This window comes from Branchiostoma belcheri, unplaced genomic scaffold, assembly GCF_001625305.1.
Source record: "Branchiostoma belcheri isolate BF01 breed outbred unplaced genomic scaffold, Haploidv18h27 scaffold112, whole genome shotgun sequence".
In the NCBI taxonomy this organism is placed as follows: Eukaryota; Metazoa; Chordata; class Leptocardii; order Amphioxiformes; family Branchiostomatidae; genus Branchiostoma; species Branchiostoma belcheri.
Window position 1 is genome coordinate 663,765 of NW_017802514.1, and position 16,990 is coordinate 680,754.

Genomic DNA, 16,990 nt, shown 5'->3' on the forward strand with positions numbered 1-16,990 from the left:
ATCTATAGATGAACAAATGCCATGTTCCGTCGTTTGCTAATAAAGAGCTCTTTTGCGACCCATCTTCGTTAACCATTCGTCGCTTTGAAAGACCGTGAAAGCACATAATCTTTTAGGCGAGGCGGAATCTATAATCTTTTGTAATCATCATTAAGAATGCATCAGGACTGTTGTAATTAAGGCATGAAAAAACAATGTACATTACAGAGCACTGTTGCTGCCGAATAAGTATTCACAATATCAAAATGCACCAGACGCGGCATCATCCAGCCAACACTTGACATGCATCCCTTCTCTGCTAAAACGATCGGGCCCTAGCTGTAACGTTACATGTGTATCGGAAGGTTGAACTGTTGCACTGAGTAACAAGAATGAGAGAAGACAGCCATTCTTCGTGTCGCCCGGTGTCGGTGGCAAAAAGGTCGCAAGTCGGCCGGAGGAAAATCGCATGGGCGGCGTTAATGGGTCACCCCGGGACATCGAGGGGGAATGGCTCACCGTGATGGCAATCAAGCAGGGGGAGTCTGCCAAGGTTCACAGTTCAAAGGCCTCTAATCAGGTTCCCTCCCCCTCCTACTCATGGAGCACCTACTCTGAGGAGCTTTACACAACCTGGCGAGTGGATCACGTGGTAACGCCGCTCTGCGCTGCTAGCTGCTGCTGCTTCTGCTGATTTTGTATTCGGCTGTGCCGAGCGAGGCAAGCGCGCCGCACACACACACACACAAGGTGTGTGGATAGGCAAAGGGCTTCGCAAGAACCCTTCTTCATTTATACTCCCGCCCACGGACGGAGGGGGAAAAAGCGCAGCGGTTTGCTGCGACTGGAATTAATTTTCCTTCCGTGCAACAGTGAAAGCCTGTTGAGGCCGGGATGTTTGGCCGGGAAGAGCGATGCTGATGCCGGGTGCTGAAGATGGTCAGTGTCTGGGGAGGGTGATCCGAAGATGGATTCTGCAGGAAGACCGTGAGTACAGAAGTACACTCGGGTAGGGGCAAGGGCGAACGGGCGTGCGGCGGTTGCCTGAAGTGCACAGTTTCCGCTCCCTGAGTTTAGATTAGACTTCTCCCAGACACGGATTGACAAGCTTGTGTGCTTTGTGTGTGCCGTTCCAGGGGACGTGCAGCGGCGGTGCGTAGTTATGTAAATTCCGCTCGCCTTAATGAAGGAGATACAAGAAGCTACAAGATTGAATGTACCAACGGGATCAAGCCATTGAATCGGGGCGAGGCATCGGAGTGGGAAGGTGGGCAAGTTTGGAGCGTATCTTCAGGATGGCCCAGTGCGGCAAGCGACCACTGATGCTTGTCACCACCGTCTGTTCTACCGCGTCCTTCGCGCTGCTGGCCATAGCCATGGGCACGGACTTCTGGCTCTTCTCTAGGGAAGCCATGTTTACACCCAGGCCGAACGGGACCGACAAGCTAGCCGCCAACTCCGGGCTGTGGAACGAATGTATCAAGAGGCAAGGTGAGACAGACACTTCACGGCACACCTTATGTACAACTATCGCATGTCTAGCCATGGCGGTTTGGGGGCGTCTCTGTAGCTCTATTATACTTTTCATTGAGATTCAGTACATTAATACAGGCAGACATCTGTAGGGTATCAGATACATTGCTAAGGATGTACATCATAGCTATTCTGTTTCTATATCAGCATGCGTTCGGATGTAGACAGGGTGTGAACACAGGCACTTCGGCTGGGCATCTGTATTTCCTTCACACTTTCCGCCATTATGATGAACTCCTCAAAGGAAACATGTTTTAAAGGGTCAAAGCTTTCGGGTCACCATTACGCCTGCGCAATACTGAACATTTCATTATAAACAAAGTATCCAAGCTCCTCAGAAGCCAGAGCAAGAACAGAGCACAAGTTAAACTTATTTCGACATTAAGAATTATATTTTCCTTCTCCCATTATGTTATAGTCCTCAGAGACTTCATTTCGTATTTATAGAATCGAATCGTTTTGGAATCTAGCGGCCGGTCTGCCCGATACAAAAGCCGTGCAATTTCCGGCGGAAACACGGCCAGTGTAATCCCCTCAGAAATCATTCCTGCCATTACAGCAAAAAACGTCAGCTTCGTTACGTTAAAAAACAGCTGGGCAGAGAAAATTTACCGTCTGCAGTGATTTTTTTGTCCTTCCGCCGCATCTATCTAACTTCCTACCCGCGCGCGGGTGGCTTATCAGCCGGGTGCCATTAGACGCCGTGTCCGGTCCAGGTAGACGTCTTGTGCGTGAAAAGCAGGACACTCCCTAGCTTTTTAACTAGATGATGAATGAACGCTCTGTACCGATCCTGTTGTGTGAAAGGCAAATATAGCAAAGTGCATATTAGAAACGCTTCTGTGGCGAGTCTCCGCCTCATAGCTTTTGATGAGGCAAAGAGTCCAGAGACGCTATAAAAGGTGCCATAACGATCAATCGGCTTTCATAGATGTTTTCATCCATTGTCGTAAATCCGCGAGTTTTTTGTCGGAGCTCAGCGGGCGAGCCGGCCGCGGGATTTGGCTGATCTGTTCCGGTAAACATGCATCAGGTGCGAACCACTTTAATGACCAGTTTTCATTCCATAAAAGCGCCTTCCCACGTGAGCCTGTGCTAATACTTGTCGGGACGTCGCTGAGCGATGGGGGGCGGCAGAAATGCCGGGAAATAGATGGCTTCACCGGGAGGCCTGAAGTGACAGCCTGGCGGCAGGATCATCTATTACATCGGCACAAAATCCCTCTATGATTTCCCAAGCTATCGCAATCCTTCCAGCGACCTCGGCGTCCCCAGCTTTTAACAAGATACAATACTACCAGCAAGCCATCCATAACGCAATGGCAGTAAAATACATCTATTAGCAATATAGTCTGTAAGTTCATGTCCTGCGAGGACATGTCTAGCTGTACTAGCGAGAGCCGGAGACGGCGCCATGAGCCATCAAACATCGTTCCGAACGTCGAGAGAACGTAGCCATATTTAGGGACGCATGAATATCACTGCCAACGTCAATCGTAGGAGTAATTTCACGGGAGATAATAGGCCGTCGTTAACATTTCGTACTCGGAATGCCAATCCCTGGATGGTGCTGAGGGTGGGGGGGGTGTAGACGGAAATTCTAGACAATACCCGCAGGTGTATATGTGCAGGTTCATATATTTAAGACTATTTTTACCCTAGGAGGTAGAGGAGAGGTAGGAAGTATTACATCCGTTTGTATTAAATCTTACAGTGGCGCATCCGCTATTCTGAGGAAGATGCAAGATTTTTGCACATTCCCCAAGGTGACTATTGTAAGCAAATGTATCTGTCATATCTGTCATATTGCACAGCACTGCTGTACATTAGTCGGAAGCGGCAATGGCACAGTGGGGTTCAATTAATCTCCAAGCAGATCCTAGGGTGGCAAATAGACAGTATCAAATTGGCCAGGCAGTATCCATTGGCCAGGGAGGGTCCATGCGTAACCCAAGGTGAGGGTAGCGACAAAAACGGGCCATATATAAAAAGGTAACGATCTTCCCCCATCAACCTCTGCTTGGAGAGTAGGGTTCAATCAAAACAGTAGATTGTTGGAATCCCCACCACATTTCAATCGGGTAGCTAACGCTCGTATCATACAGTCAGTGATAATTTGTATGTCCAGTATGTGGGGCAGTGACCGCTTGTTCCAATGATCTATATCGCCTGCCAGTCGCCAGCACGCCGAGAGTCTGTAATATGTGTCCAGTCACCGGAGATGGATGTCTAACAGAAGATGACAGATGGTCTCCTAGTTGCTGATGTAGCAAACCTGTTCCGACGCTGTGTATGCAGACTCACTGTTGGCTTGACTCATCTGTTTCGGCGACTTTACAAGTGGCCATGTTCGGCCCGACTGCCGATGGAACGATTACTGGGACCTGGCGAGGCAAGTGGGGGCTAGTCATCTGTGTCATCGACCCTAATTCAAAACCTGGCGAGATAATTTTCGCGATTTCTCCCCCGAAATCCGCTGCAACCGTTCCGAGAGCTCATAAAGCCGACATCAACCTCCCCTGGAGTGTTAATAAGGGAATGGATGGAGTTTAAAACGCCCGATTGCAGACGAGTTTTAGTGATTTATGTGGTGCATTAGCATGCTGGGGTCTGAACGATGGGTCAGACGGGTACCGTACATTTCCTTATCTGCCTCCTCCGAGAGGCCACTTCATCCGTAATTTGAGACCGGGTTAATGATTGCCGCCTCCCCGCTGATGGTACAGAAAACGGCCGGTGATGGTCGGAGGGATACAGACACTGGTGTGGATGATGACGGGCAAATCGTTTTGCTGACGGCACGGTGGAAAACCAAGATTGTGGAATGTGTTTATGGACTACATTTGTCATTGCCCTCATTATAGCACCGAAAGAGATAAGTTATTTGAAATGGTCACCAGAATGTTCACTAGCTTTATTCACCTTCCCAGCCTACAAAAAAAATGCATTTCTATTAACACCTCCCAATTCATATATCTCGCAAAATGTTGGTTATTTCATACTCCACTGCACATGGAAAAGAAATCAAACCCAACAATAACTATATCCAAAGTAGCATTATTATCAATTTTGCTGTATATCTTATATTTATTTTATGTTCTTGCAATTAGCCCTCGGGCATGAAATTGCAATAAAGTTTCTATAACGTTTATGATTCAGTGTTGACTAAGAAACACATTTTGGCAACATTTCGGTAATTTTCTTTCAAATGTAAATACTACTGATAGCTATGGTTATAAAATGCATTTTTCTACCGAATCTCAAAATTATAACGGCACATGGCAAAATGATATAGAGAACCATGAGAATGATGTTAATCTAACACAAATGTATGGCCCTGCCTCCCCGTTGTTGTCGTTGATTTACGAACAACAGGCAGCGAAACAGACGAAAACGCTGTTGTTACTAAAAGAGGCAATTAAAAACCTTGATAGCTTTTAACGTCTGCCCCGCCATCTTGCACACCCAAATTGGATTCCAATAGCGAGTCAAAAGCCTTCCCTTACCACCAGACGGGGTTACAACATCGCCTTAATAAAACATAATATAGACCTGTGTGTGTAGAAGGAGTGGGAACATGAGCAGACTCAGAATGAGAGTGAATCAGAGGTCGATTGCAGGCGAGCCTGTTAGTACGACCGTCGGTTGGACCGTGTTGCCAATATGCGCGGCGCTGACACGCGATACTAAAGAATGAATTCACACTCATTGTCAACCGTGGGAATGATCCGGTGGCATTTTGCTGGCTCCTCCGGGATTTGCCGCCTTCATTAGAGCCATCGGGATGATGAATGTAGCCCATCACTTCGATGTATTCTCTCTGCTTTATGTCTTCCAGCAAGCGGCATCAGCCATGTTGGCTCCCCCGAAGGAAACCATTATCATTTGGCGACGGCAGCATGGCAAATCCCTGCTGTATAACACTTCCAGCGAACCGCTGTTCTCTCGCTCGGCAATGGCATTGACTTTTGTCACCGGGAACATCGACATGCTTGTCACGGATACGGTACACAGTATGTCAGTCGTCTGTTGTAGCTCACTACTGCTGTGCACATGCAGATTTAGACATTTCTGTTCCATTCTGTTATGGTGAACAGCATTCAACACAGCATCGGATATGGTACACAGTATGTCAGGCGTCTGTTGTATCTCACTGCTGTGCACATGCAGCCTTATTTAGACATCTCTGTTCCATTCCGTCATGGTAAACTGACAAAACATTCAACACAGCATCGGATATGGAACACAGTATGTCAGGCGTCTGTTGTATCTTAACTGCTGTGCTCATGCAGATTTAGACATTTCTGTTTCAATCTATTGTGGTAAACAGACAAAACATGCAACACGACATCACCGCAGCTACAGCCCTGTTTAGCCTAGTTTGCGGTTCTTGATAGAACTCGGCGATCTTGATTTCGTTCTTTGATCAGGCTACGTACACGATATAAAAGTGATGACCAAGCCTACTAGTATTTTGCAGATCCACGATTTGGTTCGATAACATGATTGATTTTTAAAATATAGAGGTGACATGTGTCGAACCATAATTGAAGAAACCTAATTCAAGTTGCAACAACAATACACGGTGAAACACTAGGCAACAATTCGGCTGATGAAACAAACTACGCGATCCAAATACTTATACGTCTTTATATTCATACTTAGAACAGGTTTCTTTGCGTACTGAGGCACACTCAGGTAGCAGGTAAAGAGTAGTCGACTCAAATATTAAGTTTTAAACTAAATTCCAACACTCGTAACCTGTGTAACACCTATAATTTTGATTCGATTAAGTTAGAGACGTGTAAACGATTTTGTAAGTTGTACGTAATTCAGCCAAATAAATGACTGCGAGGTGTCAACTGAAATAAACCATTCATATATATATATGGACATTTATTATAATTATATAATTATAATTATATAATAAATAGCTCGCAGCCATTTATTATAATTATATAATACAGGGCTCGAAATACTGGGTGCATGTGCACCTTAGTGCACCCAAAATTGGAGCTGTGTACCCAATTCTTTTCTGTGCACCCAAATATTTTTGTAGGTATTTTTGTACGTATTAAATTATACAGTAATACAGGATATTCTTGGCATCTAAGTGTCAGAAAAAATACTAAAATCTTTGTTGTAGCACTAGTTTAGATATTATATTAAGAATCCATTTCAGATCCAAGCTCAGAAGAGGAGCAGTAAGATCTGTAATTAGGTTTTGTTTCATATGGTGCACCCAAAACATTTTTGGTGCACCTAATTTTTTAGGTTGGGTGCACCAGTGCACCTATTCCCAAAAATGAATTTCGAGCCCTTTATAAGTTTTACAGACCACATATATATATCAGCTGTCATCTCTTCCCTATCACTCCCTCAGCGCCTTCACGAGTCGTGCCAGCTTATTTCCGGGAAACAAGCCTTATCAAGTGTCGCGCCGGAATTCTTTCCCCTGAAATCTTGCCAAAATCAATTCGTGCGGATATCATCCACAGAATTATGTTCGCGTTACCATATTTAAGTTTTTCTTGAAGGGGCTTTGCCGATAATGTTAACGTAGATACATGATATGTTTTCTTAAAAACGCGCGTCCACCAATTATCCTGGGCAAACTTGGCAGAGACACTCGGCGAGGTACCAAATACATCATAGGAGGAAATGTACGGCTCTATTTAATTTCAATCTCAGAAATTGAGTTGAAAATGTCTTCCGATTTCGGTGTAAGATAGGCCTAACGATGACGGATAATCATTTGGCCCGACCCGTAGGATTGGCAATGATTACAACATTAGTCATGTGGACGTTCTCCATTGCACGTTCATCAAATCCGTATGGGCAGTATTTTAAAAGATTGCAATATACGGGTGTGATTCTGGCGCCTTACAAGTGGTTTGAAGGCTTTGATGAATTGACGAGATATGCTTCGGTCCCAATTGAAAAAAGGGGCCCTGCCGGATAGTTCCCGGGCTGTTTCATGGCACATTCGGGCGTGACCCCTACGTGGCCCCGCCGGACACCCCGCGGCTACCGGGCTATTTTTGGGCCCGGTGGGGACCCGAGTAGAATTTAATTCTGACTTCTCAGAGCATCTACCGGGTACCTGCCGGGGTCCTACCAATGAGGGTGAAAAAAGTTAAAATAAAATGCCACTGAAGGAAACTTTAATTGTGACCACGACAGCCGGTGCCCTCCCGACTCCTGAGCCCGACCGGGGCCTGCCGGGGCTACATCCCCGACGGGCACCGGCGCAATTGGGACCGAAGCATTACAAGTACGATACAAATAAGAAACGCATTATCTATTGCACGTTCATCAATTTGCATGGACAGTATTTCAAAAGACGTCAATATCTGGGTGTGATTTTGGATATGTTGGCTCCTTACACTCATAAATATTGATGACTTACAAGTGGTTTGAAGGTTTTGACGAGATACGAGTACGATACATATGAGGAACGTATTCTCTATTGCACGTTCATCAAATCCGCATGGACAGTATTTCAAAAGACGTCAATGTACGGGTGTGATTTTGGATATGTTGGCCCCTTATTCTGGCTACTTTATAAATACCAATGCCTTACAAGTGGCGTAAAGGTTTCGACGAGATACAAGTACGATACAAACTAGGAAGGTAACATTTGCAAAGCAAATGCATAATGTTTACCTTCGCATGGCCTGCTCTGTTAATTCTTACAGACAGGATTATAAATCCCTCCTACTATAAAATTGCAACATTATGTAACCCATAACACCAGTTACCGTGGTGAGAGACGTCAACAAATCAGGTCATTGGCAAGATCAGAGGTCAGTGTTTGGAACGGAAGAAGAAGAAGAAACGTAGCAAACACAACATGTTTTCCTTCGGTAAACATAATAAGAACGCTAGGGATTGAGCTACGTGTATGTACGTGGAATGGCGGCGTGTTACACAGCGGCCCTGCATCCATGGAAGATCAGCAGAAACTCGGCAGAACTGAGGAAGGAAATGCCGAAAGGCAGAGAGTACGGGTGTGATCTTGGATATGTTGGCTCCTTATTCTGACTACTTCATAAATATTGATGCCTTACAAGTGGTTTGAAGGTTCTGACGAGATACAAGTACGATACAAATAAGAGACGCTTAGGGGTGAGCTACGCAATATGTACATGAAATCATGGCGGCTCTGAATCCATGGAAGATCCGCAGAACTCAGCAGAAGGAAATGCCGAAGGGCAGAGAGAGGACGTCTTGAGGTATGCAAAGACTCGCGGGCGAGACGACAACCCGGGTAACCCGCTGCGCAGGCCTGATAAGGCAGAGCTCCTCACGCCTACATCTTTACGTGGGAAACATTCGAGATTCGCCACCGCCTCAGCTGCACACGGACAAAAGAACGGCACACAAATGTCCCGGGACTCAACTAGGATGACCGGGTGGCTGTTGGTTCACCAAACATAAACAGCTCTCATAACCTCCTGCGTTCCGTATATCTTTATTCATTTCCCAACGGGGAGGCGCGAATCGAAAGCTCCTTGAGCCCAATTACGGCTAAGTGCAGCCGCGCATGCATACGGCCTCCGCCGTACAGATTAGGTACCAGGTCCCTTCGCCGTTAGAACCTGTTGAAACCTCCGTACGCAGAAGTTAACTACCGTTACAAGCTCCGTCGTGATGAATTTAATTACGCGCCGGTGTTTCAGTCAGCTCGTTTTTTGATTTACTGTGTACACGACCTTGTTGCAGTCTGTTCTGGTTTATTGCTTTCAGGATTTCCAAATCCCCCTCTCACGACTAGACCGGATCCCCCTGTGTTAGCCCCGAGGAGATTTTAAGGCATCCAGTACAGTTTTTAGTGTTTGAAAACCCGATTTTTAGAGCCAATATTCTAGTCATTTATCTACATACTAAGTTGAAACCACACTATCCCAGTGTATATTGACCTTCATGGAACAAACATACCCCAAATTCTGACGGAAAATGGTTACTGGAAGGGCCCTGTGCTGATTTTTACAGTACCACCCAGAAACTAAAGGACTGGTCTTGGGGCTTGTTTCTGCAGTTTTAAAAGCCCGAAGTATGAAATACTGACTCAAATGTGCTAATGTGAAGCAGCATGTGTTAATATCACAAAGATTTCCTTATTCAGAATATTTCCAGTTTTGCTGCCCTGAAATCGAATTGGATCACGCATCACTCTGCTATAATTTCCTTGAGGTGTGAGAAGTGAGTTATCACTCACAGAGGAAGATTGCACTTTTGCAGTCGGTGGAAAACGTTTAAACCACATTGTCAAATCGAAACAACCAGGCGGACAAAAAATATAGAAATCGTTGGAAAAATTATGAGATAAGCGGCAACGACTTTACCCAACCACGCATCACTCTGCTATAATTTCCTTGAGGTGTGAGAAGTGAGTTATCACTCTCAGAGGAAGATTGCACTTTAGTAGTCGGTGGAAAAGTTTAAACCACATCGTTAAATCAAAACAATCAGGAGGACAAAAAAAGAAAATAGTTGGAAAAAAATATGGCAGAAGCGGCAAACGTCTTTACCCAACCACGCATCACTCTGCTATAATTTGCTTGAGGTGTGAGAAGTGAGTTATCACTCACAGAGGAAGATTGCACTTTTGCAGTGGAAAAGTGGAAACCACATTGTCAAATCAAAACAATCAGGCGGACAAAAAGAAAATCGTTGGAAAAAAATATGACAGAAGCGGCAAACGACTTTACCGGACCACGCATCACTCTGCTATAATTTGCTTGAGGTGTGAGAAGTGAGTTATCACTCACAGAGGAAGATTGCACTTTAGCAGTGGAAAAGTGGAGAAAGAAAGCCTTTCCCCAATAGGATCATATGGAAGCGCAATCCGACGACAGTTACAGACAGAGACGGAAATGGAGCACTCGGGTGGAAACCCTGGCCTGGCTTTGTTTCACCTCATAAACCTAGAGCGCTGCCACCATTTCCTACTACAAAAATCCCAAGTCACAAATTTTCCTGAGAAGTCTAAGTGCATGCCGAGTGATGTGACTTGGAAGTGATTTTTTTTCACGGTACTTTTAAGTTCACTGTTTTCACTTATGTACCGTGAACTTATTATTACAGTTAACAAAATAATTCCTGGACTTTCCTTTTCCTGCACCTGTCACCACTGTGAATATATAGTTCCGTGAACATGTCCATTTTTCTCAGACCGTGAAATTTTGCTACCGTGAACATCAAGTGAATTACAGTAAGCTAGTGCGTATTGACAACAGGATGGCACAGTTCAAAGGACACCCGTATTATATCGACTACAAGTCCAATTTCTCTCGGTGCCTGCGGATGTCGGGAACATAAACTTGGCAGATATACAATTAGACATCTGCTCTTCCTTTTATTACTTATGAAATGGAAAAGTAGAATATGCATAGATGGTGACAAATAATCATAGAGAAGTGATGAGAAGTCAAGTTCACCAGCTGCCATGATGCATTATTTATGCCGATAGCTTCAAGAATATCCAGATTGGCTGATTTTTCTGGATCCCATATACCGGTGTTATGAAAGCCATTTTAAAGGCATCCAATGCAGTTTTTAGGATTTGGAAACCCGATTTTTTAGAGCCAATATTCTAGTCATTTATCTACATACTGAGATGAAACAACACTATCCCAATGTATATTGACCCTCATGAAATTCCCAAAATTCTGACGGCAAATGGTTACTGGAAGGGCCCTGCGCTGATTTTCAGGGTACCACCCAGAAAATAAAGGACTCAAATTAGGGCTTGTTTCTGCAGTTTTAAATGCACAAAGTATGAAATGCTGATTTCAACGTGCTAATGTGAAGCAGTATGTGTCAATATCACAAAGATTGCCTTATTCAGAATATTTCCAGTTTTGCTGCCCTGAAATCGCATTGGAGGCCTTTAAAGATAGATGGTGCATTAGTCGGTAGGATGAGTTCCAGAAGACTAAAGTTACGTTTCATTAACAAGTTTTCGGCTGGCGGAGATGAATGATCAAGTGGGGATTTAATTAGAAACGTGGTGAGTTCTGCTCGAGTGCCGGCACAATTTCAAAGTCGCTGTGCGCCCGGATTCGTCAAATCGACCGCTTCAGCATATCTGTATCGGTGTAGCCGGTATAACCGCCTTTGGACGTAACACACCAGCTTATGTATCTGTATAACCACCCTTCGGCGTAACACATCAGCTTCTGTATCTGTATATATAGCCGGTATAACCGCCCTTCGGCCTAACACACCAGCTTCGCAGGCACGCGGGGCGGCGGCAGCTGGCTACACGACACCGAACGACTTGTTACACCTAACCCTTGAACTTCTACCTCTAAGCATTGTTTAAAGCTATCTAATGACAATGCCCCTACTGTACTTGGTGACAGTGATTTCCACTCTGCGATAGCTCTGAGAAAGAATGAGTTTTTGAACACCTCAATCCTTGGTTGATAACTCCGGTACTTGAAGGCATGACTATTTCTTGTTCTTTTCTGAGCTGGTAGTAGGTACTTAGTAGTTGAGACGTCCACCAGTTTATTGGTCATTTTGTACCCCAGTCCACCAGTATAATAGTAGCATACAACTTGTAGCGATGTTTAAAATCCAGACCCTCTTGTTCTTTGGTCTTCTATCATTGGGCTTTGATCATTGCTGTCTCGTTTTTTTTTCCATTTTGATCGAAGGTTAAGTCCTCAAAAACAAATGAAGCAAATCCCCGAGTCGACATTGACTATCCCATTACAATAGTACGACAAATCCTGATGCATCCATTACGTGTTAAAATGCCATACATTTTCTAACTGCTACTGTGATATGATTTTATGATGGAAAGCATTGAAACTTAACAGCGTCACAAAGAACTACCCAAAACCCACAAATTTTGGAAAAGGTAAGTACATTACGTCTTCCATGGTTTACAAAAGAGAAGTCAAACCCTTCAGACATAGTTTTAGACATAGCTATAGTTCTAGACAATTACCTTTTATGTAGATTTTGAAGTTATTTTGTACCCCGTTTCAATGTTCTTTTATCCTTGTTATTTTATAATTAGCCTTCGGACAGGAATTCGCAATAAACTTATCTATATCCAAATTAGGAAACCAGTGATTACACAAATCCAATTTTGGTTGCTCAGCTAGCGATCGCTGTATTTTACGGACAAGGAGAGAAGGGTCCTTCAGCGTGACGATAAATCCCAGGGAGGGTGTGAGATGGTTTACACGGACTCCTGTCTGGCTTTTAAACCGTCCTGCAGGTGGTCGTTAACTAACCGCCCCCACATCAAAGCGATGGCCGCCGCGTCCGTCCCAGTGGCACGCCGACGTCTCAGATTTAAATTTACACAGGTCTGCCCGTCATATAACGAGCCAGTCTAATTCGCCTACTTTATGGTGCTATGTTAACTATCATTTTTATCGCTTATGATGATTATGGAGCTCAATATCGGTCGAAAGGGCACACTAACGTAATATACCGGCCATGAAAAAGGGGTCCAATTTGGTTTTAACTTATATTAGGACATTTTAGTTGCTATATAGCGCGTGAAGGGGGCCATGCTATAAGAATGACTAATGGCACTATGTGGATTTTCGGTAAAACTCTGACTGTTTAGAGGCGATGTATTATGATATTCTGCAAGGCCCTTTTTTCAAGAGACGGTGGTCGCTGAGCTACCGTACTGAGCAACCAGATATTTGATAGATCGCTCAATGAATTTCATAGAGAAAGAGCAATATTTTTACGTGGTGTGTGTTTTCTGAGATCATACTCTTGTATCATTTCCCAATTATGAAGTCAATGTTCGAACAAATAATTTTGGTCGGGAGGGGTAGCATCCAAAATCATTTGCTTGATCATTAACTTCATAATTGGAATGTGATGTAACACGTAAGAGTATGATCTCAGATACACGACAACACACACCATGTAAAAAATAGCTCAAATCTATGAAGTTCATTGAGCGATCTTAGAAATATGATGCAGCAGGTAAAATTGTGATCTCAGATACTCAAAAACACACACCACGTAAAAATCTATATTTATCTATGAAATTCATGGAGAGATCTGTCAAATCTCTAGTTGAAAGGGAGTGTTAATGCCGCAAACGAGACAAGAACGTATCCTCGGTATCGACAGACTACAGTACTAGACGGGGGGCGCCACAGACTTTCTGCAACCTATGATCCACTGCTCACTGAGTCACGTGTGTTATCTGCGTGACGTCACGGAAGCGGTGGATTGCTCATTCCTTGACAAAGACTGGAGTTGTACAGTCGAAAATTTGGGTGAGTCCAATTTGTTGTGTTGGAAATTACAGTTTAAACTTGCTTCATAATGATTTCTACCAACACAAATGAACTTTCAAGATAAAACTACAGAATACTAGTTTGGTCTCACTCTTCAAGCAAATCCCGCTAGCAAAAAAAAACAAGAAACCTCGACAGAAGATGGATTGCAGCAACTTGATACCAGTGAGTGAGAACGCTCGCCTCCACTCTGGCATTGATCTCTCAAACCGTGAGCGCAAAACTCACACACAATTATCGTCTATCAGGTTAGCAAGGACGATATTCTTTACACACCGTGGGCTCTCAGATCGTGGAGCCGCTCCCAACACTGACAAATACCGCCGGCCTGTTAAAGAACTCTCCGGAGACTGTGGATCAGACTAGTTTACGGTGAAGACGTATATCGACCTGCACGCTATAACACTTCAGCGCCAGGGGTGGTGATAGATACAGTACTGGGGAGAGATTACACCATTTTCAACTGTTACTTTACAATCAAAATCAAATGTTGTTTGATTGATAGATCGATTTTATAGACTGTCGTCATCACTTTCCTAGAAATGGCAATCACTGGGTGAAAAAAATGGATTTGTTAATATCATGATTGAAGGTATAAAAGTATGATTTAAAAATAGTACTGAGGATACATTACACCATTTTCAGCTGTTACTTTACAATCAAAATCAAATGTTATTTGATTGATAGATCGATTTATAGAATGTTGTTATCACTATAAGGCCCTCTTTCCAATAGGTGGCAATCACTGAGCGACCAAAATTGGATATTTGTGAATATCATGATTCAAGACATGAATGTATGATTTAAAAGACATCAAGACTTGCGAAGTGTAAAAAGATTCCTTCTTTATCAATGTAGTTTGTCCCAGACTAAAGTGAAAAGGGTTTTAAAGTACGACGCATCCAAGTAGGGTAGAATTATTCTCTCGTTGTTGTCTCTGTTTCAAAGACAGTTAAAATAGAGTTTGTGGGCGTTTTTGTGACATGTTTTGCTGCAATTCCATTCGAAATTCAAAGACTTCGATTTACCTGTTGTACCGCAAGAATATACAAATAAAGTACGGATGATTGTGTGCTAGCTGTACAAGCTTTGCGACCAATGACAACCAACCAGTCTATATAAATCAGCATATCTTCGTCTATTAATGTCCAACTTGTAAACGGCAACAGCTCTACTTTCCGTTAAAACATTGTAGATTGGTATACTTGTGTGCAGAGGCAGCAAAAAATCTTCTCCCGTATCTACATGTACAGAACGCGAATGTTCCAGGTCAGCACACGGCGTCGTTCTGTCTCCTGCAAACGCTACGTGCCAAGATGTGCAAAGGCAAAGTCTGCTGATACGATCTCCCTTCGTCTTCCATGTATGCATCTGTAGACCCTCACAGGGGACTTGGATGTAAAGAATAGCTGGATCTCCCTGTTTATTATTTAAACCGAAGGGAAAGGCCCTTTATCCCAGATGCAGCTCTGACAGGTCGGATGTTAGAACATAATTGGGTGGGTTGAAAGTAAGGCTGGCCTACATACAAATTGTACCAATCAATAGAGATTTACCGCGACAAGCGGAGAAATGTACAGTGCCCGTACTTCACAACCGCTGTCTTGCTGTATTAGACAAGGGCTTTTGTCAAACGTAATTGTGGTGTCATCAACCTGCCACGGAAGGTAAATGGGCTTGGTTGTGATGATATTAGAAGGCTTAATCGATTTTTTCTCTCTCTCACAACGTGCTTGGGGAAGACAAAGACAACAAACCGCGGGGCTCTGTACGGATCTGCCGCCCGCACATATACATCTTACGCCGGTACGCTGAATCTGTTGCCCCCCAGCTAAGCTATCAGTGATGGAGAGTTGCAGCTGGTATTACAACAAAGGACGGCAAGTCCCTCAAGAGACGGGAAAATTAACCTATCCATCTACATCTGACTTTGAAAAGAGGGGGCCGGTCTGTGTATCTTCATATCAGACGCGTTGACTTTTGCCGAGGCTGTTTTGAGACGAAACGGTCCGTGACACATCGTAGATAACGTGGCGCGAGGCCGCCGGTGGCAGCGAAGTTTCGTGGGTTGGAGAATAATTATCCTCCGTACACGGCCACCTGTTTGATGTAGCGTGACAGCGCGCGTCTTTGATAAACCTTCAAGAGGCGACGTCTGTCTTCCAAGGCTGATATCTTTGTTTGGGAGATCACACACGATACGGAAACGCACTCACCTCTATTACCATCAACTAAAGAAGTAATGTCGCCCCGCTTTCAATCCCCGCGACCGTAGAGGCACCCCTGAAGGTATGACTTGCAAAATACTCTGATGGAATCCACGCGTTCTATTCAAGTATTGTACTACCATGCTGACCCTAAGGACTGCAAACGACAATTCACAGTATTCAATGAGCCCACATATACTCAAGTCTTCGACATGTGGGTCAGCCGTGAATAGGTTGAGTAACAAGTTGTTACAGCAACGAATGGAAATACTTTTACAGTGACAGTTTCTTTCCCCGTACGGCCAAGCTTTGGAATTCCCTCCCTGACAAGTGTTTCCCACCAACCTACAATCTACAGGCTTTCAAATCAAACGTTCACCGCCATCTCTTGACATAGCCATGTTTCTCTCATATTTCTAGTTCAATGCCGAGAAGTGGTCGCATAGGCCTTGCTTTGAACCACTCCTTTAAAACAAATACGTATGCTTCTGCGGGCAATCAAATTCATAAGGCATACGCAAAGTTTACCGCATCCCATATCACCTATTGCTGCCCCCTTTCCGTTATGAGGATGTGCTCCTTTTTAGATCTACTCGCCCCCTTGCTAGAAGGAAGGCCCCGCATGCATGGCGGGCACAGACAGGCTATAATGCGGCAATGTCATGGTGGGTGGCGCCCAGACCTTGGCCCTGGTGCTTCGCGCATACCATCAGCTGCATGTGGAAAAAGAGGGTATTTGGGTGCGGCCGTTCGCTGAATAGACTCCAAACGTTTGCAGTGCTTTGAAAACATTGGTTTGACTGAAATTGTCCAGGCAATAACTTCTTTATGCCTTTTATATGTTTCTTAAAGATTCTGGTAGTAATTAATTCCGTCTCGGTCAGAGAGGGGAATGATGACCAGGATTTGCAGCTATTGCAGAGTTATTATTATATAATAACAGTTTCAGCACCAAGGACAGGCCCACTGAATACAGGTAGA

At 44.2% G+C, this 16,990-nt stretch overlaps 1 protein-coding gene across 1 annotated transcript in view; it reads left to right on the forward strand.

Annotated features, from left to right (window-relative positions):
- The first annotated feature begins 698 nt into the window (after positions 1-698).
- Positions 699-16,990, forward strand: part of LOC109462078 (voltage-dependent calcium channel gamma-3 subunit-like) — a 62,268-nt gene continuing 45,976 nt past the window's right edge. The window contains exons 1-2 of the mRNA XM_019758580.1: positions 699-966; positions 1,116-1,470. Coding sequence (XP_019614139.1) covers positions 1,194-1,470 — 277 coding nt within the window. The 5' untranslated portion in view covers positions 699-966; positions 1,116-1,193. The remainder of the gene's footprint in view (positions 967-1,115; positions 1,471-16,990) is intronic.